The sequence below is a fragment of the Schistocerca piceifrons genome, chromosome 1 (assembly GCF_021461385.2).
Source record: "Schistocerca piceifrons isolate TAMUIC-IGC-003096 chromosome 1, iqSchPice1.1, whole genome shotgun sequence".
NCBI lineage: Eukaryota > Metazoa > Arthropoda > Insecta > Orthoptera > Acrididae > Schistocerca > Schistocerca piceifrons.
In genome coordinates, this window is record NC_060138.1 from 802424478 (window position 1) to 802445439 (window position 20962).

Consider the following 20962-nt stretch of genomic DNA (forward strand, 5'->3'; position numbering starts at 1 on the left):
TACGAGATCACCCGATTTGACCCCTCTCGATTTATTTCTTTGCGGAGAACTCAAATATGCAGTCAGTGACGAAGCCCCAGTTCGCCAGAAGATATTTGTCGTCGAATCACCAGTGCATGCTCCACCATATTATCCACTATAACTATATCTGTTGATTGTTCTTTCGAATGGCGATTGCAAATGAGCCTTTCAATCCATGGTCAACAGTATGCACACATGTCCTTAATAAAAGATGATTTTTTTTCTTGGAATACAAAATTTGTATTATGTGATTTTGCTGGTTGCCAAATCATTGTTAGTAAATTTTTTATGTCATTTACGTGTGTACGAAACTGCACTGCAATGTCATATAAGTCGGCAGCGTGTATAATACGTAGCTGGTACCACTGTCATTACGCGCTTACGTTCAGCATGAAACGACGTTTCATTAAGAAGAATATTTATCTTACAGCGAAAAAGGTGGTCATCAAAGTATTTTTAACGAAATGTTTAGTTCAACGAACGTATCCTATATGATATAATTATATAATTTAGACCAGTGTAGGTAGAGACAGTTATCTGACAGCATTGTACCTCTGTGAAGTACACAGCCACGTACAGGGAAAGAGACGTCAAATATTCCTTCTGACATTTATATATTTAATACAGTAGTTGCTTTTTGCAGCGTATAATACCACTTTGTTTTTGAAGAATGAACAGTTGATTTCTCTGTTTCATCTCACGTAAATCTGAAAGGATACACAAATGTGAAATTTCCTTAGCCCTTTGTGATATGCTGCACTCTAGCCTTTGTTGTATTTCCATATACAGTATTCGTAGGTGAAACAGCATCTAGGTCGTAAGTTGGCCCAAGGGGAAATAAAGCTTTATTCTCGTGGCGCAGGCCTACCTTACGGTGTACAACTACGCAGCCTGATCCGGGAAGCCTGCTTGGCAGTGTTTGCACCGCAAATGCCCTTTCCGACTACCGTGCCCTCACGTTCTAGGACATTTCTCGAATTTTTTACGACCGGTTTCAACGTCAACATTAACAAACGCTATATCACTATAATTGTCTTCTCAAGAGCTATAGAATGCTGTTATAAACAGTATACGGTTCCATTAAAAAAGAGTACTTGCTTCAGTATCTCTGAGCCAAGGCTGCCTCATGCTATGCGCTGGATTAAACCTCCGTTGCGATTCCGTGTTTAGTCTCCTACGGTTATCGCGATTATGCTGTTATCCTCTCCTTCCGCAGGTGGCAGTAGCGGTGCGTATCGATATCCGCAGCTTGGACTATCTTTGACCTGGCGCTTATGGTTTCCGGCTGGGCGGTGTGCGACCAGTCGGTCGGTTGGCGTGGAGCAGCTAGGATTTCTCCGCAGGACGTAGTTTAGCCGGGGATGCTGGCGGTCTCTATGCAGTGTCGGAGTGTGTGGGGCTGTTCCCATTGCTACGAGGTACCGGCTATGGACACGAAAGTTCAGTTTTGATTTAATCTACCAGCAACTCAAAACTGTTCACATTTTGTAATTGTAGTTCGTTGTCGGCTGTTGGGATATTCCCGCGAGCAATAACGTGGTTTTCAAGTTGGAAAATTCTAGCCACTCACCGGTGGAGTTTCACTTTATTTGGTTATTTGAACTGAAGTGCACCAGCGGAATCTTTTGCCTTGTGGCCGTTAACGTCCCGGTTACCTGCCCTGGCCGTTGATGTAAATTTCAGGCAATGTAGTTTCCTCATCGTGTTGTTGAGGTCCAGCAAGGTGTGTAGTTTGACAGCTCCATGTATGACTGGTTGTGGGCGCCAATATCTTCTACGTTGTTCCATTGAACTCCCTGTTGTGCCCTAGTCAGGTGAAGTGGAAGTTACCTTGTCGGTGGGTCCGTTGACTGTTGGTAGGTTGAGCTGTCGCCGGATTGTGAACGGTTGACCCGACTGCCTGTCTCACCTAAGCGGGAGTTAGTGTTTGAATTCCAGGCCGACCCTCGAACATCTGAGCGCCCTCGGGTGTACTGCCTTTTTTTTATTTGTTCTTGTTTGTACATGTATGGCTTCTAGCCGATTTTTAAAAAAAATTAAGGTTGTTTTGCCATTAAGGCGTAACATTCTCTAGGCCTTCAGCCTAATTTAAAGAACTGTTTCACGTAAGACCTTTGGCATTTTAAAGGTTTTAATGTTGTTGTATTTTAAGTGTTGGGCCTTCAGCCGATGTTGAGTTTGAGTTGTTTTGCTCTTCATGCATTCAGCCTAGTTCAAAAAACTGTTTCACATGAGGTCTTTGGCATTTTAAAATTTTTAATGTTGTTAATTTTAAGTGTTGAGCCTTCAGCCGATTTTGAGTTTGAGTTTGAGTTGTTTTGCTCTTAAGGCCTTCAGCCGAAATTAAAGAAGTGTTTCACGTAAGGCCATTGGTATTTAAAAAAATTAATGCTATGGAGTTTTAAGTGTTAGACCTTCAGCCAATTTGAATTTAACTTGTTTGCTCTTGAAGTGTCTTATTCTTTGGGCCTTCAGCCTAACTGAGGAACTGTTTTAAGATAAGGCTTGCCTTTTAGAATTCTGTTTTGGTTGAGTTTTGAATAATTAAGGACTGTTTTACGTAACGCCTTTGTTTTTGTTTTTTAATTTAATATTGTTTAGCCTTAAGTGTTGGTCTTTCAGCTGATTTGAATTGAAATTGTTTGCACTCAAAATCTCAGATGTTTTGGACCTTCAGCCTAAATAAAGAACTGTTGTAAGATAAGGCTTGCTTTTTAAATTTCTGATTATGCTTGCATTTTAAGTTATTGGTCTTCAGCCCGTTTTTAAATTAAAGTGGCTTTCAGCCAGTAATTAAGTCCTAAGGATTAAAGCTGCGTGTTTAAAAAAAATTTTTTTGGGCTCTTGTAAGGTATTATCAAATAATAAAGTTGTATCCAGAATGAGATTTTCACTCTGCAGCGGAGTGTGCGCTGATATGAAACTTCCTGGCAGATTAAAACTGTGCGCCTGACCGAGACTCGAACTCTGGACCTTTGCCTTTCACGGGAAAGTGCTCTACCAACTGAGCTACCGAAGCACGACTCACGCCCGGTACTCACAGCTTTACTTCTGCCAGTACCTCGTCTCCTACCTTCCAAACTTTACAGAAGCTCTCCTGCGAACCTTGCAGAACTAGCACTCCCGAAAGAAAGGATATTGCGGAGACATGGCTTAGCCACAACCTGGGGGATGTTTCCAGAATGAGATTTTCACTCTGCAGCGGAGTGTGCGCTGATATGAAACTTCCCGGCAGATTAAAACTGTGCGCCCGACCGAGACTCGTCCCCCCTGCGGCTTCGGGGGTTAGAATAGGCCCGCGGTATTCCTGCCTGTCGTAAGAGGCTACTAAAAGGAGTCTCAAATGTTTCGGCCTTATGTGATGGTCCCCTCTCGGGTTTGACCTCCATCTTTCTAAATTTATCCGAAGAGCGAGCCAATTGGGGAAGGGCGCCTTACATGGTGCACTGTATCCGTCGTGCAATTAGACCTTTAGCCGGATTTCTCGTCGTTGCAATGGTGTTCCGCTCGTTTTCGATCTCTTGGGCGAGGATACGTCCCTGGGTGCGATTACCACGCTGCCCTCTGCAGTGTTTCTTTTAACTGCGACGATGACCTTTGACATTTTTGCACCTAAGATCCAGCACGGTAGCCAGTCCGTTGTGGTGGGGCCGCCATGTACCCTCTTGGTTGTAGCCCCCTGACAACACAGGGATCGCTCTACTGATGCCTGCGCCGTTAACTCCCCACGTATGCCAAGGAGTAGATGCCTATCCTCCTGGGGTATCGGGACTCCCGGCAACGGCCATCCTGCCAGGTGGCCTTTGCTGTGGCTGGGTGGTGCCCGTGGGGAGGGCCCTTGGTCGGAGTAGGTGGCATCAGGGCGGATGACCCGCAATGAAGCGTGGTACATCATCTCTCGCTGGCGACCAGCCGCCAGCAGTCTCTAAGCGTTCTCGGGCTCAATTTAATGCTCAGAAGTACGATCCGAAAACGTTCCCCTCCCTGGCCACGCCGTGGGAAGAGCGTAAGTCTCAGGATGGAGGTAACAGTTATTCGCCCCGATTCTTAGTTTGTACGAGAGCTGATGGGGAGTCATTTCTCTCTACAAAGCCTCAGTTCTTCGTCGAGCATTTAGAGGACAAGTTTGGGGAGGTGGAGGGCTTGTCTAAAATGCGCTCTGGGTCAGTACTGATACAAACGGCATCCTCCGCCCAGTCACGCAGGTTGCTTGCTTGTGACAAGTTGGGGGATGTTAACGTTACCATTACACCACATAAGAGTTTAAATATGGTCCAGGGTGTTATTTTCCATAGGGACCTCCTTTTGCAGTCTGATGAGCTGCGCGCCAACTTAGAACGTAGAGGTGTTCATTTCGTCCGGCGCGTTCATCGGGGTCCGAGGGACAATCAGGTTGCTACCGGTGCCTTCGTTTTGGCCTTCGAGGGTGATACGTTACCCGAAAAGGTCAAGGTGATGGTGTACCGATGTGACGTCAAACCCTATATCCCTCCCCCGATGCGGTGCTTCAAGTGCTGGAAGTTCGGCCATATGTCTTCCCGCTGCACTTCCAGCCTCACATGTCGAGATTGCGGACGCCCATCTCATCCCGATACTCCATGTGCCCCGCCACCCATCTGCGTCAACTACGGGGAGCACTATTTACCTTGCTCGCCTGACTGCAAAGTCTTTCAGAAAGAGCGCAAAATCATGGAATATAAGACCCTGGACCGGCTGACCTATACTGAGGCCAAGAGGAAATATGACAGACTCCATCCTGTGAGAATGACATCTTCTTATGCAGCTGCTACAACACATGTGCTAGCCCCATCAGTTTCGAGACTTCCAGCCAGCTCGATAAGCAGTAAGACTCCTCCTGCCCCCTTGCCCGTGGGGGGCTCTACCCAACCGGTTGCTCCTGCACCACCTACCTCAGGAGCAACCTCCTCCCACCCGTCGGGGACGTCCGTCCCCGCTTCTCAGCCGGAGAAGCGTCTAACTTCTTCGGCTACTCTCGCCCGTAAGAGTTCCCTTGGGACCCTCCCTTCCCAGGGTTCCACCAGCGGGAAGGATGACGGCCGCCAGTGGCATAAGTCTTCACCAGCGGCCGGAAGTCCAAGAAAAAGACCTCTAAGGCCAAAGAACTTGCGGTGGCACCAACCCCACCGCACCTTTCGCGCTCTGCGTCTGAGGATGAAGTCGAGATTTTAGCGTCCGCTGAGGACCTTGATCTTGCTGGTCCCTCAGATGCGATGGATGCCTCTCGTACGGGTACTGAATCGGTGGCAGTGAGTGAACAAGCGGCGTAAATTGCCTTCCCAGTCCTTTCACGCCTTTCTCAGCCATGGACAATATCATCCTCCAGTGGAACTGCGGCGGTTTTTTCCACCATCTAGCTGAGCTCCAACAACTTATCAGCCTTCACCCTTTCTTCTGCATTGCTCTTCAGGAAACTTGGTTTCCAGCAATGCGAACCCCCGCCCTCCGTGGCTATCGGGGTTATTATAAGAACCGGGCAGCATATGAAAGGGTGTCGGGTGGCGTCTGCCTCTATGTCCTTCACACTCTGCACAGCGAGTCTGTCCCTCTCCACACACCTTTAGAGGCTGTCTCTGTTCGAGTGTGGACGCCACAGGCTGTTACCGTCTGCAGTCTTTACCTTCCACCGGATGGTGATGTCTCGCAGCATGTCCTGGCTGCGCTGATAGCCCAATTGCCGCCACCTTTCTTGCTATTGGGCGACTTCAACGCCCATAACCCACTGTGGGGTGGGTCAGTGGCAACAGGTCGAGGCGCCATCGTTGAGCATTTGTTGTCGCAGCTCGATCTCTCGATTTTAAATGATGGTGCCTTCACACACTTCAGTGTGGCGCATGGCACATACTCCGCCATTGACCTTTCAATCTGTAGCCCTAGCCTCTTACCGTCTGTCCAATGGAGTGTGCATGACGACCTGTGTGGTAGTGACCACTTTCCGATCTTTCTGTCACTACCACAGCGTCACTCTTCTGGGCGCCCTAGCAGATGGGCTATGAATAAGGCTGACTGGGACTTGTTCTCCTCCACTGCCGCTCTTGAGCCTCTCTCTAATGACGACATTGATGCGGTGGTTCAATCGGTCACCACCGGCATCGTTACTGCCGCCGAATCTGCCATTCCCCGCTCCTCTGGGTCCCCTCGGCGGCGGACTGTGCCTTGGTGGTCGCCTGAGATCGCTGCAGCGATTACAGATCGCCGGCGGGCGCTACAGCGTCACAAGCGACATCTCTGCATTGAACACCTGATCACCTTCAAACGGCTGCGTGCGCGGGCCCGCCGCCTTATCCGCCAAAGCAAGCAGGAGTGCTGGGAGCGGTACGTGTCCACCATTGGCCTCCATGTCACTCCATCGCAGGTCTGGGCCAAGATTCGACGCGTCTACGGCTATCGGCCACCTGTCAGCGTCCCTGCGCTCTCACTGAATGGAGCAGTTTGTACTGACTCCGACGTCATTGCAAACCACTTAGCAGAGCACTTTGCTATGAGTTCCGCTTCTGCGAATTACCCTAAGGCCTTCCGCTCCATTAAAGAGCGGATGGAACGTCGGAGCCTTTCGTTTCACACCCACCATCCAGAATCGTACAATGTTCCATTCAGTGAGTGGGAATTCCGCAGTGCCCTTGCCGCTTGTCCTGATACCGCTCCTGGACCAGATAGCATCCACTGCCAGATGCTGAAACACCTCTCAGTGGACTGCCAGCGACGGCTCCTCGACCTTTACAACCGTATTTGGGTCGAGGGTGAGTTTCCGTCGCAGTGGCGGGCAAGTATCGTTATCCCCATTCTGAAACCAGGCAAGCACCCTTTGGAGGTGGACAGCTACCGTCCCATTAGCCTCACCAACGTTCTTTGCAAGCTTCTCGAACGGATGGTGAGCCGGCGCTTGACTTGGGTACTGGAGTCTCGGGGCCTTCTGGCTCCATCTCAGGGTGGGTTCCGTAAAGGCCGCTCCGCCGCCGACAATCTGGTGCGCCTGGAGTCGGCCATCCGTACTGCCTTTGCCCGCCGTCAGTACCTGGTCGCTGTCTTTTTCGACATGCGGACGGCGTACGATACGACATGGCGTCATCACATCCTTTCTACGCTTCATGGATGGGGTCTTCGGGGTCCTCTGCCGATTTTTATCCGCAATTTTCTGTCGTGTCGTACCTTCCGCGTGCAAGTCGCGGCCTCGTATAGTCCCTCCCACGTCCAGGAGAACGGGGTGCCACAGGGCTCTGTTTTAAGTGTCTGTCTGTTTTTAATAGCCATTAACGGGCTTGCTGCGGCCGTGGGAAATTCTGTCTCCGCTTCCCTGTATGCTGACGACTTCTGCCTTTACTACAGCTCTACTGGCATTGCAGCTGTTGAACGTCAGCTACAGGGCGCTATCCGTAAGGCACAGTCTTGGGCTGTAGCGCATGGGTTTCAATTTTCGGCAGCCAAGACCCGCGTTATGCATTTCTGCCGGCGCCGAACAGTCCATCCTGAGCCGCGGCTTTATCTTGCCGACGAACTCCTAGCTGTGGTGGAGACCCACAGGTTTTTGGGGGTGGTTTTCGATGCCCGGTTGACTTGGCTGCCTCATATCCGGCAGCTTAAACAGACGTGTTGGCGCCATCTCAACGCTCTGAGATGCTTGAGCCTCACCCGCTGGGGCGCCGACCGCTCTACCCTGTTGCGGCTCTACCAGGCGTTAATCCAGTCTCGTCTGGATTATGGGAGCCTGGCTTATGGCTCAGCATCCCCCTCTGCGTTGCGGGTGCTGGACCCAATACTACACAGCGGGATCCGACTTGCCACTGGTGCCTTCCGCACCAGCCCTGTGGACAGCATCCTTGTTGAGGCAGGTGCCCCTCCCCTGCGGTTACGACGCCAACAATTACTGGCTGCTTATGCTGCCCATGTTTTTAGCTTGCCCGGGCATCCAAATTACCGTGTCCTGTTCCGCGGTCGGTCGTCCATCTGCCGGACCGTCGGCCCCGGTCGGGTTGTCCGATCGCCGTACGCATCAAGGAGCTTCTCTGCGGGCTTGGGTTTTTCCCTGTTCCACCTCCTTTCCAGGCGCCTCTGCGTACACCCCCGTGGTGTGTTCCTCGCCCTTGCCTTCGGCTCAACTTGGCACAGGGCTCGAAGGACTCGGTCCCTCCAGAGGCCTTCTGCCGCCGCTTTTCTTCCATCCTGGCCACGTATCAGGGCTCTGGAATTGTTTACACCGACGGTTCGATGGTTGCTGGTCGTGTCGGGTATGCGATAACTCTAGGAGACCATTCCGAACAACGGTCCTTGGTGGCTGGCTGCAGCGTTTACACTGCTGAGCTCGTCGCCATCTTTCGAGCCCTAGAGTATATCCGCTCCTGCTCAGGTGAGTCCTTCGTTATCTGTAGCGATTCCCTGAGCGGTTTACGAGCTCTCGACCAGTGTTTTCCTCGTTCTCGTCTGGTGATGGCTATCCATGAGTCCCTGCATACTCTTGCGCGTTGCGGCCGCTCTGTGGTCTTCTTGTGGACCCCCGGTCATGTCGGTATCCCGGGCAATGAACATGTTGACCGCCTGGCGAAAGAGGCCACGGGTAAACCATCTCTGGATGTTGGCCTCCCAGAGACTGATTTGCGGGCAGTCCTCCGCCGAAAAGTTTTTGCGCTTTGGGACGATGAATGGCGCGAACTGACAATGCGCAATAAACTCCGTGCTGTCAAGGAGACGACGGCTGTGTGGCGGTCGTCCCTGCGAGCCACTCGCAGGGACTCAGTAGTTCTTTGCCGGCTCCGCACTGGCCACTCCCGGCTGACACACAGTTATTTACTGCGCCGGGAGGACCCTCCTCTATGTCGCTGTGGGGCGGCTTTGACAGTGGCCCACATTTTGATGGCCTGCCCCCTTTTAGCTGTGGTCAGGCAGACATTTGCGCTGCCTGCTACGCTCCATGCCCTTTTAACAGACGACTCCACTATGGCTGACTTGGTTTTACGTTTTATTCGGGCAGGGGGATTTTATCATTTAATCTGAGTGTTTCTGTTTTATTTTATTGGTTTGTGTTGATTCTGGCCTTTGGCCTATGATTTTAAACTGATTTTTTACTGTGTTTCTAAGTGGTTGGCTTTTCCTTTTTTATTTCTATGGTCGGCCAACCACCGTCAAACTGTGTGGTTTTAGTTCGTTTTGTCTTGTCTTTGTCTCAGTTTCTCTTGTTCTGTATCGTCTGTGGTCTCTTCTGTTCCTCGTTTTTATTCTCTGTGGGTGTTCTTTGTATTTGGACAAAGGGACCGATGACCGTAGCAGTCTGGTCCCTTTAATCCCCCAAACCAACCAACCAACCAACCGAGACTCGAACTCGGGACCTTTGCCTTTCACGGGCAAGTGCTCTACCAACTGAGCTAACGAAGCAATACTCACGCCCGGTACTCACAGCTTTACTTCTGCCAGTACCTCATCTCCTACCTTCAAACTTTACAGAAGCTTTACAGAGCTCAATCAGTTGGTAGAGCACTTGCCCGCGAAAGGCAAAGGTCCCGAGTTCGAGTCTCGGTCGGGCGCACAGTTTTAATCTGCCAGGAGGTTTCATATCAGCGCACACTCCGCTGCAGAGTGAAAATCTCATTCTGGAAACATCCCCCAGGCTGTGGCTAAGCCATGTCTCCACAATATCCTTTCTTTTGGGAGTGCTAGTTCTGCAAGGTTCGCAGGAGAGCTTCTGTAAAGTTTGGAAGGTAGGGGACGAGGTACTGGCAGAAGTAAAGCTGTGAGTACCGGGCGTGAGTCGTGCTTCGGTAGCTCAGTTGGTAGAGCACTTGCCCGCGAAAGGCAAAGGTCCGGAGTTAGAGTCTCGGTCGGGCGCACAGTTTTAATCTGCCAGGAAGTTTCATATCAGCGCACACTCCGTTGCAGAGTGAAAATCTCATTCTGGAAACATCCCCCAGGCTGTGGCTAAGCCATGTCTCCGCAATATCCTTTCTTTCGGGAGTGCTAGTTCTGCAAGGTTCGCAGGAGAGCTTCTGTAAAGTTTGGAAGGTAGGAGACGAGGTACTGGCAGAAGTAAAGCTGTGAGTACCGGGCGTGAGTCGTGCTTCGGTAGCTCAGTTGGTAGAGCACTTGCCCGCGAAAGGCCAAGGTCCCGAGTTCGAGTCTCGGTCGGACGCACAGTTTTAATCTGCCAGGAAGTTTCAATAAAGGTTTATGTTCGAGTGTAACTGACAGCCCCTTATTTTGACCCCTTTCCACAATTCAAACTACCTGTCCTGTCGGTTAAGCAGGGCATCTCAATCTCTGTTGATACTAGAGTTAAAAAAAATTAATCAAACAACCAAACTATGGCATATGTGCCCATGGACGTTCTAATATTTGCGGGAAACCTCGTTTTGATATTTGCAACTGTTCACGAAGTAAAAGGGATGTTACGTCTTACGTGTCTCACCATATATGGGGTCGTGGCCTTGAATATACATGTAATGATGGGAGTAGGCTAAATGTACTACAGAGTCGAAAGTTATGCGGTAAGCAAAAATCTTTCTGATACCTCTGACAGTAGAATACATGGCCATTACTGTTGTTGCTAAGGTCGTAGGGGTTGGTAACTATCAGAAGTGGTAGTACGAGGGTTGACTGAAATGTAATGCCTCCGCCTTCGTAACTCTTCAACAGTTGGCAGCATTGGTATGGGGCAGGTACTGGCTTGTTCCGTAGCCTCTACTCTACAGCCCCAGTTGGCGGGAAGCCTTAGCATTGTGCAGTTACAGTGTAAAGTATGGAACCCTGCGTAGACGGTCGGTCAATGCGATTTAAGCAACGTGCAGTCGTTAAATTCTTGACAGCAGAGGGTGTCACCCCAAAGGAGATTCAGCAGGGAATGTTCAAGTGTTCAAGTGTGGGTGAAATGGTGCAAAATTCAAATGGATCTGTGCACTATGGGACTTAACTGCTGTGGTCATCAGTCCCCTAGAACTTAGAACTACTTAAACCTAACTAACCTAAGGAGATCACACACATTCATGCCCGAGGCAGGATTCGAACCTGCGACCGTAGCGGCCGCGCGATTCCAGACTGTAGCGCCTAGAACCTCTCGGCCACTCCGGCCGACGTGGGTGAAATCTTATGGGACTTAACTGCTAAGGTCTTCAGTCCCTAAGCTTATAAACTACTTAACCTAAATCATCCTAAGGACAAACACACACACCCATGCCCGAGGGAGTACTCGAACCTCCGCCGGGACCAGCCGCACAGTCCATGACTGCAGCGCCTTAGACCGAGCAGGGAATGAAGGTAGTTTATGGTGACTGTGTTGATGTGAGTACTGTACGTCGTTGAGCGAGTAAGTTTAAAGATGTTGAGGCGGGAACATCTGACCTGCGTGACAAACAAATAGTTGGACGTCCTGTGACAGCAACCACCGAGTTTCACAAACAAAATGTTGACAGATAGATTCAGAACGATCGTCGTATCACTCAGAGAGACACTGCAAGCACATTCGGCATTTCACAAGAACGTGTGGGTCGCATTATTGCTTTGCTTGGCTATCGGAAGATCTGTGCACCATAGGTACCCCGGATGCTGACTCCTGAAATGAAAGCACACAGACTTGAAATTTGCCAGGAACTCTTCTCGCGTTACGAGAATGAAGGTGACGCCTTTCTCCATTGTCATGAGACATCATTATACTTCTTCCGTGACGGCTTCAGAAAACTTGTTCATCGTTGGTCAACGTTGGCAGAAATGTATCCAATTGGCTGGTGATTATGTGAAAAAGTGAATATTGTTAATTAAAGCTCACATTCTAAGGATTACTTCTGCGTTTGATTTATTAAAATATTCCCATGCAAACCCAATTAACAAAGCTGGAGGCATTACTTTCCATTCAACCCTTGTACGAATCAAAACAATAAAACAATGTCCAGTAAATATGAGTTCCAAAATGCGGACCTCAAGAGCTATGAGCACTTTTTCATCTTCGCTACTCTGAAACACACAGCTCATTTACTGAACACGTTACTATGGCTCTTAAGGAGATTTTCACGACATAGCGGGTGTAATTATTTAATACCCAGGTACGATAACACACATTGAGCCATGGAAACAGACACTTGATAATGTCATCTTGAGGAATATTTGCCACACTTGCAACACATGCTAGGCCACTTAATCAAGACTGCAAGCTGGTTGCTTGTATGAAAGTAATGCATTTCTCCACCGCATTCTAATTGTGGTCTATGGGTGATAAATGAAAGGAAATGGCCAACGAGAACGACAGTGCGGGATCTCGAAATATCCTGCTGGAATATGCTACTTGATACACTGATCATGAAATGTATGACAACAGCGTTTACTATCCTTGCCACCTAGCGGCATCATTCCAGGAGTTGGAGGGGCATAGGGTGTTGAGAATTGCTGCTTCCTGTGGTCTTCCACCAGATCGTCTACGGATACATTAATATCGAACTAAGGGACACAAACAGAAGCGTTATTCATTGCTTAAAACCACAGTAATGCTACTAAATGCATGTGGTGTGGTGTCAGCAATAAACGATAGAAAGCAACTCCAGATCTCAACACAGTTAACAGTTTGTTTTCTCAACGGTTTGAGGTGGTGCTGTCAGTAATCTTTTCTCGAATTTCAGGTGTTGACATTTGTCTGAGAGCCATAGCCAATCTAAGCATCTCACAATCTTCTCGTGGTGTAGCCACTCTGGAAGGAGTGCCTCTCTGTTTTCCTGAGTTCCTTCTTGACTACTCGTTCTGCAGTCATTGCACTGCATTAAACTATCTGGGATCTTTTGGTATGGTTCTCTCATGTCACTCATGTTAATGATTACATCTTTCTAAAAATTCTGAAGTTGGTGATAAACTGAACTTGCACATCCTCTCAGCATGTAGTCTTTCGATCTCCGCTTAAAAATTCCCAGCAATTTTTGATACATGAAACTCCATCATGTAGTCACGTCATATTTCATTTCTAGGAATGCCTTCTGCCTGTGCTGCAAATAAATGTTACAAGTACGAAAATTCAATCAACATATCACACTGACACGGAAATACCAAAGTATTATTCATGAAATAATTTATACTGCTTCAGTCACTTTTTAACTGATGTTTAATTAATACAACGTGTTTCAGTGGCAAGCTGCCATCATCAGCTGCATTGCAGTTGAATATACATTAATCTGAAATTTGATTACATTTGTTTGCTGTGTGTGTTAGTGAGATCATGTATCGATAAACAATAATGTACAGAAAGATACACGTATTTTAGTGTGTACATTATGTGATTTGCATGTTTAAATCATTTCATTAATGCGTTTATTTCCATTTTTTAAAGCTTTGGTTATCTGAGGCAAAGAGCACAGTGACAACCACGTCACAAAAATGGTTCAAATGGCACTGAGCACTATGGGACTTACCATCTGATGTCATCAGTCCCCTAAAACATAGAACTACTTAAACCTAACCAAGCAAACACGTCACAGTTTAACACTTTCACGTATAGGTGTTTACATAATTCCAAAGAGGCTTAACTGTTAACATAAACTAGTTTCAACTGCTAAGATAGTAATATACAGTGAAAATGAAACCTTTTTTCCTTCGTTCAAGGCACTATGCATGGTAGTGTGTTACTAAATTATAAGCTAGAAGTAACAACATTACTTTCTTCAAAAACTTCTTCAATGTTGAGTACTTATTTTATTCAAAATATTGTCTTTAACAATAAAAACTGTGTACTAACTAATCATGTTATCTGATACGTGCTATTAAACAAATGTATCCACGCAGAAAATGTTTAATCTTCATTGTACATTACTATGTTAGATGTATCTGCCCTTTGGAAGGACAGATACATCTGTGTGTGAAAATGTTAAGCTGTGACATGTAGTCACTTTGTTCTGTGTGTCACACAACTAAATTTCCAACAAAGAGTAAGTAAATGCATTAATGAAATGATCGAACCATTCAAATCACATAATGTAGACACTAAAATATGAGTATCTTTCTGTACAAATTCGTATTTTGCCACACAACCTCTCTAGCAAATGAATGTAATCACACCTCAGATTAATGTAATGTACGTGTAACTGGAATGCACCTGATTATTGCAGCGTGCTGCCGAAACGCGTCGAGCTAGTTAAATATTAGTAAAAATTGAAACAGTAGCAATTGTTTCTTTATTTCATAAATTTTCAGAAAAGTCGCAATCTTCTAAACATTCCGTATAACATTGAAGTATTAGTTTGGCAGCGTCAGATCGAAGTGTTCATGGTGTAACATTTTACATTTTTGGATAGCACGTGGTTCGCGCTTGGCTGTCTCGTTACGAAGTAGACAAACCTTTTCAAACTGGTCGAGCAGCAGCTTGTGGCGCGCCTTAATTTCCGGGTCGGCTGGCCACAAAGGGGGCTCCGGGAACTTGGAATCTAGGTACTCTGCGATGTCGAGCGACTCGATGACCACCCTGCCCCTGCCGACCTCCAGAGCGGGCACCTTGGCCTCTGGGTGCACAGACGAGTACCACTCGGGCTTGTTCTGCAGGTTGATGTCCACCTCGTCGTAGGAGATGCCCTTGGCGGCCAGCACGAGCCGCGGTCGCTGGGCGTACGGGCAGAACAGCATCGAGTAGAGCCGCACCTTGCCGGCCTGCAGTGGCGCCGGCCGCGGGTCACCTGCGCACAGCACAGTCCTCGGTTCGGCACACACTAACTCTTCACAGTCTGACGTGGACAGCAAAATCCCATAACAGATGCAAAAAACAAAATCACTTAAATACCGGGTGGCTACAGTCAAACCTTCACTACTTAACACCTTACAACACGGAAGCTAATTAATGTGCGAGGACCAAACTTGATAGCATTAATGTCAAGGACATAGGGAAAAGAAATAGTGCAGAATCAGTTCAGTTGAAACATTCTTAATGTGCTGCTGTGGTTCATCATACCATTGCATAACGGTAACATTACTGCTACAAAAGGGGATCAATATGGCGCCCTTCAATGTCCAGAATAGTCTGAAAGAGCAGGATTGCGTTCTGCACAGCAGAACAAAGCATGTCCGTAGGTATGCTGGGTACCTCTCTTGATATGCTGCACTTCAGAACAGCACCTGCTCTCCTGTCCTTCAGGTAGCTCCACAATCTGAAATCACACGGAGTGAGATCAGGTGATCGTGCCGGCCAAGCAATCGGAAACGATCGGCTGATAATTTGATCGTTTTCAAATGTGTTTCGGAGAAGCAGGTGGGCTTCACGAGTGATGAGCGGTGGGGCCCCGTCTTGCATGAAAACTGTTAAGTTCAATGCGTCTCTCTCCTGTAGGTTGGGTATGAACTACTGACGAAGCATATGGTAGTAAGGCTGGCCAGTCATACTGCACGTTTTTAGTCCTTGAGTGCCAACCTTTTCAGAGAAGAATGTGTTGTTGTTGTGGTCTTCAGTCCTGAGACTGGTTTGATACAGCTTTCCATGGCACTATCCTGTGCAAGCGTCTTCATCTCCCAGTAATTACTGCAACATACATCCTTCTGAATCTGCTTAGTGTATTCATCTCCACCATTTTTACCCTCCACGCTGCTCTCCAATGCTAAATTTGTGATCCCTTGATGCCTCAGAACATGTCCTACCAACCGATCCCTTCTTCTAGTCACGTTGTGCCACAAACTCCTCTTCTCCCCAATTGCATTCAATACCTCCTCATTAGTTATGTGATCTACCCATCTAACCTTCAGCATTCTTCTGTAGCACCACATTTCGAAAGCTTCTATTCTGTTTTTGTCTAAACTATTTATCGTCCATGTTTCACTTCCATACATGGCTACACTCTATACAAATACTTTCAGAAACGACTTCCTGACACTTAAATCTATACTCGATGTTAACAAATTTCTCTTCTTCAGAAACGCTTTCCTTGCCATTGCCAGTCTACATTTTACATCCTCTCTACTTCGACAATCATCAGTTATTATGCTCCTCAAATTGCAAAACTCCTTTACTACTTTAAGTGCCTCATTTCCTAATCTAATTCCCTCAGCATCACCCGACTTAATTCGAATACCTTCCATTATCCTCGTTTTGCTTTTGTTGATGTTCATCTTATATCCTCCTTTCAAGACACTGTTTATCCCGTTCAACTGCCCTTCCAAGTCCTTTGCTGTCCTTGATAGAATTACAATGTCATCGGCGTACCTCAAAGTTTTTATTTCTTCTCCATGGATTTTAATACCTACTCCGAATTTTTCTTTTGTTTCCTTTACTGCTTGCTCAATATACAGATTGAATAACATCGGGGATAGGCTACAACCCTGTCTCACTCCCTTCCCAACCACTGCTTCCCTTTCATGCCCATGGACTCTTGTAACTGCAATCTGGTTTCTGTACAAATTGTAAATAGCCTTTCGGTCCCTGTATTTTACCCCTGCTACCTTTAGTATTTGAAAGAGAGTATTCCAGTCAACAGAAGAGAATGGGCCAATAATTAAAGTAGCCGTGAAGCCACACCATACGGTGACAAGATCACCATACAGAGTAACTTCATGCGCAATGACTGAAGGTGAAGATCTCCACAGTCGGCAATTCTGTGTATTCACTTCACCCATCACAGAAAACTGAGTTTCGTCTGTCCGTAGGATCGTCCAGGGCCAGCCCTCGTCAACTTCAATCCTTGCGAGAAAGTGGGGAGCGAAGTCAACACGTCGTTGAGCGTCCTGTGGTGTAAGCTGCTTTACGATATGGATCTTGTACGGATACCATTTGAGAATGGTTCGAAGCACCTTCCGTACAGTAGACCACGGGATGTTCAACTGTCCTGACACAGCGCGCGCACTGCCTGACGATCGGGAATTGCGCGTAGCGTTGTCTGCCTTAACAACAGCGATTTCATCAACCACCAGCGGTGCAACCGGTCGTCGGCCTCCTCCCGAAGCGACGCCCAGTTCTCCAGTTGGTTCGAATTTCTTCATCATGCTCCGCACAGCAGTTGGAGGATGAAGACCCTTCCGTAAGTCTATCAGCCGGCATATTCTCAAAGTGGAGCTGCAGCATTACTGTTTTTTTTTTTTTATAATAGAACCTCACCTATAATGCCCTGCTCCTTTTGGCCAAGCTCATGTTGACACGTCAACAAGTGTAGTGTGACTGGTCACGCATGTGAGACAGTGAATCACGATTATTGAGCAAGGCACCTGGTGGCCATAGCTGGAACTGGACGGTGTCGCCGTGACACACGGTAATCATATGCCACATACGCTGGACATTAATGCTACTAAGTTTGGTACTCGTTCGGTAATTAGTTTCCGTGTTATAGCATGTTAAGCAGGGAAATTTTAGTTAAAACCACCCAGTATAGGAATTACCGTGAGGGAATTACTAAACTGACAAAATCAGTCAAACTTAAAAATGCGGACTAGATGAGCTCTGCGATACGTAGGAACATCCTCTCACTCTGGTACGAACACTAGTCGTCTTTCGGTGGGAACAAGCTCACGGGGCCCCTCTCTAGGGCTTGGCCGACTACTTCTCGTCCATCTTGTTAGGAGAAGTTAATTTTATCTGGACTGTAGAACACAGTGTTTCAAGCCATTATCATCAATTAAGCAGTGAGCCCCAACAACTTTGCTCTCACCGCAGCGAACCACTGACGGGACGGCATTTTCTGTTCCAGTGTCAGTTTTATCAGCGCTTACGTTTTAACGTGTATTTGCTATCTCACCTACACGAGGAATTTTATTCATCATAGCACCATGTCGTAGAGGCTTAAAATTCTACCATGGACACCTGTTCTCCTAGAAACTCATACTAAAGGCATGTTTGATTTTACATTCTCTCTTTGTTTTTGCTTTTTAGCTAGTGTTACAGACTCGCTAACATTATTCAATATAGTTTTACCCAAGTACTGATGGTACTTACGCTCCTCAGCGTCAGCTAACGTCAACACCCACGTAGTGTTTTCCCTAAAAAGCGACCAGTTTCAAGTCACGATATGGGCGTTTATGATATCAGCCTAGAACCACCACGAACAGATGTCCTAAGACGATGACTAAAAGTGTTTTATGTAAACAGTCAGTCCCGACCAACAGACATCCTAAAACGATGACGAAGTGGTTTATGTAAAGATTCAGTCGCTGCAGACTTGAAAAACATAATAGTGGAGAGTGTTGTACCGAAAGGATAGTGTACCTAGAGAAAGAGTTGAAGATTTTTGGTCTGTACTTCAGTCTAGTGACTGATTTTAGAATCACACGAAGGAATGCGCACTGGAGAGTGCCATGAGCAGTTTCCATCATTTTCTACGGTTTTTGTTATTGCTAGGAATGTGGCAGTGTTTTGCGCAGCATTTGTAAATATTTCGATGTCTATACATTTTACTGCTGTTTAAAATATTAAAGTTAGTTGGTATACATTGTTATATCTTCAGTTACAGAATTTTATGGCAAGTGCAATTCTATATCCAGAATGAGATTTTCACTCTGCAGCTGATATGAAACTTCCTGGCAGATTAAACCTGTGTGTCGGACCGAGACTCAAACTCGGGGCCTTTGCCTTTCGCGGGCAAGTGCTCTACCATCTGCTAGGGTAGCTCAGATGGTAGAGCACTTGCCCGCGATAGGCAAAGGTCCCGAGTTGGAGCATCGGTCCGGCATACAGTTTTAATCTGCCAGGAAGTTACAGTTCTACATATTTTTAAAACCAACTTCGTGGGCCGTGCAGCACTTTGTTCCTTGAAGTAGAAAGAGGTCTTTTACCATCAGGCATGAGAGATTTGCAAATTCAATTTCGTTAATGTATTAAAATATCTTTAAAACTAAAATTTGTGATAGTTTCCAATTGCTTCACTTTCAAAGCGTCTTTAACTTGTAACTGGTTAACTTTGGCTTAATTTGATTCCACCTACTTATTATTGGTGTGTAGCAGAGCAATAATGTAAAAGACAGACGACTAAATACAGTACTCACAAGATTTTCTTCATTGTAATGCTTTTAAATTTCAATAGAATAGTTGGTTCTAGGTGTATGTCCATGTAGTACCTTGGAATATGTTTTACGTTTGGAAAGACCTTAATTTTGTCGAGAAATCTTTTTTAATTTCAGAAAATTCTGCAGCATTAAAAAGTCAATGCTACCATTAAAAATGGAATAACAAAATACATTTAAATTCCATTGCAAAGTTAACTAGAGGTGGAAGTCTGAAAAATACCCCAAGTTACAACGCTCTTCCCTAATCATTATTAGTGGTGTTGGATAACATGCATATGCTCAACAAAATCCTTCTCAGTTTCCTTACAGAACTCTTGACAGTTCTTTACTACAGGCCTTTGGAGCAGAAACTTTTGTGCCTCACGTGGAAAAGAACATAATTCAAACTCATCTACATGCAACGTAGAAGAACTAGTCACGAAATTTCTGTCTTATATCACTTCTCAGAACTACACAGAGCTACATCAGAACTAAAACATAATGAACTACCTGGGATTAAATTGCCTTCTCTGCGGCAAATATCTCAGATTTCGGCAATATCAAATTCACACTTCGTCTTTTCTTAACGTGAAAAAGGACGATCAGAGTTTTCCATCCACGAATCGGTCTTAGAGATAGGACCTGGGATTGGACTAGCGTGGGAAAGAAATTCGGCCGTGTCCTCAACCGCCCCAAACGATTTATGGAAACTACACGTAAATCACATCCGCTACACTTGATTGCAAATCGAACTGCCTCTCTCGCTCTATAAAGTAGATAATGAAATCTGGCTCCCTCTGCTGTACACAAGTCTTTACATAATGTAAAGAGAGAGGCGTTACGCAAATGCTTCCACATAAGAGGGGTTAGTTTTCGGTTATAGGTCAATACATCAGAAAAATTTAGACTGTTAGGAGGGAAATTGATCTTTGGAATGGTTTACTCACATCCCGTTTTTCAGATGACTAACATAGCACTTTTCAGTCTATTAGGATAGACTGCTTCAGTTATCGAATTATTGTACCGATGAATAAGAGGCGGTCTTTTCAAGTCCATTCGAGATATTAAAACTCCACTGTGGCGTCATATCTAGAAGATATGTCACTCAGTAGCTAACTAGAGTGACCAGACGTCCCAGTTTTCATATAAGTGTCCTGGTGTCCCGAGAAAATCATTCAGAACACATAAGGCGGCTATTCGGAAAGTGAGGAACGATCGGTCGCGAAATGGAAACCACCGTGAAAATCCGACGAGGCTTTTCACAGACGTTTTGAACACTGTCTCTAGTATGCCCGTCGATCACATCAAGACACTCTTTTCAGTTGTGAGCGCACTGTGAGCGAGTAAAGGTGCCTGGAACAACAATTTCTCCAGCCAAGTAGGAGGGCCCGCTGAGAGGCTTCGCCTTAATGAATGCAGCCCACCTAACACAATTGCCACGCACTTCTTTCTTCGTGGCAATTCTCAGCCACACTCTGCAGAGGCAGTGAAGACACTCCTGCAGCCTTTTCGATGGGAAGTGTTCGATCACCCACAACACAGCCCTAATTGGCTGGTCCTGAGTAGACAACATTTGGGCGCAGGCTATGGGCTATAGACCAGCGTAGAGAATTATCGGAAAGCAAAGGCGGCTGCCTTCTATGACGATGGTGTTGTAAATTTGGTATAGCGCTCCGACAAATGTCTAAGTCGGAGCGGCGACTATGCAGAGAAGTACCTGGAAGGTGTAGCTAAATGTGCAAAGAAAACAGTTTTGATTTTCACTGTGGTTTTCATTTTGCGACCAATCGTTCCACACTTTCCGAACAACACTCGTAACTGTCCCGGTTTTTAATCGAGAAGTAATAATACGTGCAATAATATTTCTCATTTAATTAAATATTTGTGAAAAAGAAGGTTCCTAGAATTAGAACGTTATAGAAACATATATTTTCACAATACCCTCTACAAGTCTACCTCATTTGGTTTGACTTGTCTTATGCCTAAAGAAAGAGTAAGAGATATGTTGAAGAGAAATGCA

At 46.4% G+C, this 20962-nt stretch overlaps 1 protein-coding gene across 2 annotated transcripts in view; it reads right to left on the minus strand.

The window, feature by feature from the left end:
* The window catches only part of LOC124804882 (pyrimidodiazepine synthase-like), a 114906-nt gene that overhangs the window by 38227 nt on the left and 55717 nt on the right, over window positions 1-20962 (minus strand). For both annotated transcript variants that reach the window (XM_047265260.1, XM_047265252.1), the window contains exon 2: window positions 14332-14663. In XM_047265260.1, the coding sequence (XP_047121216.1) occupies window positions 14332-14613 (282 nt within the window). In that variant the 5' untranslated portion in view covers window positions 14614-14663. The remainder of the gene's footprint in view (window positions 1-14331; window positions 14664-20962) is intronic.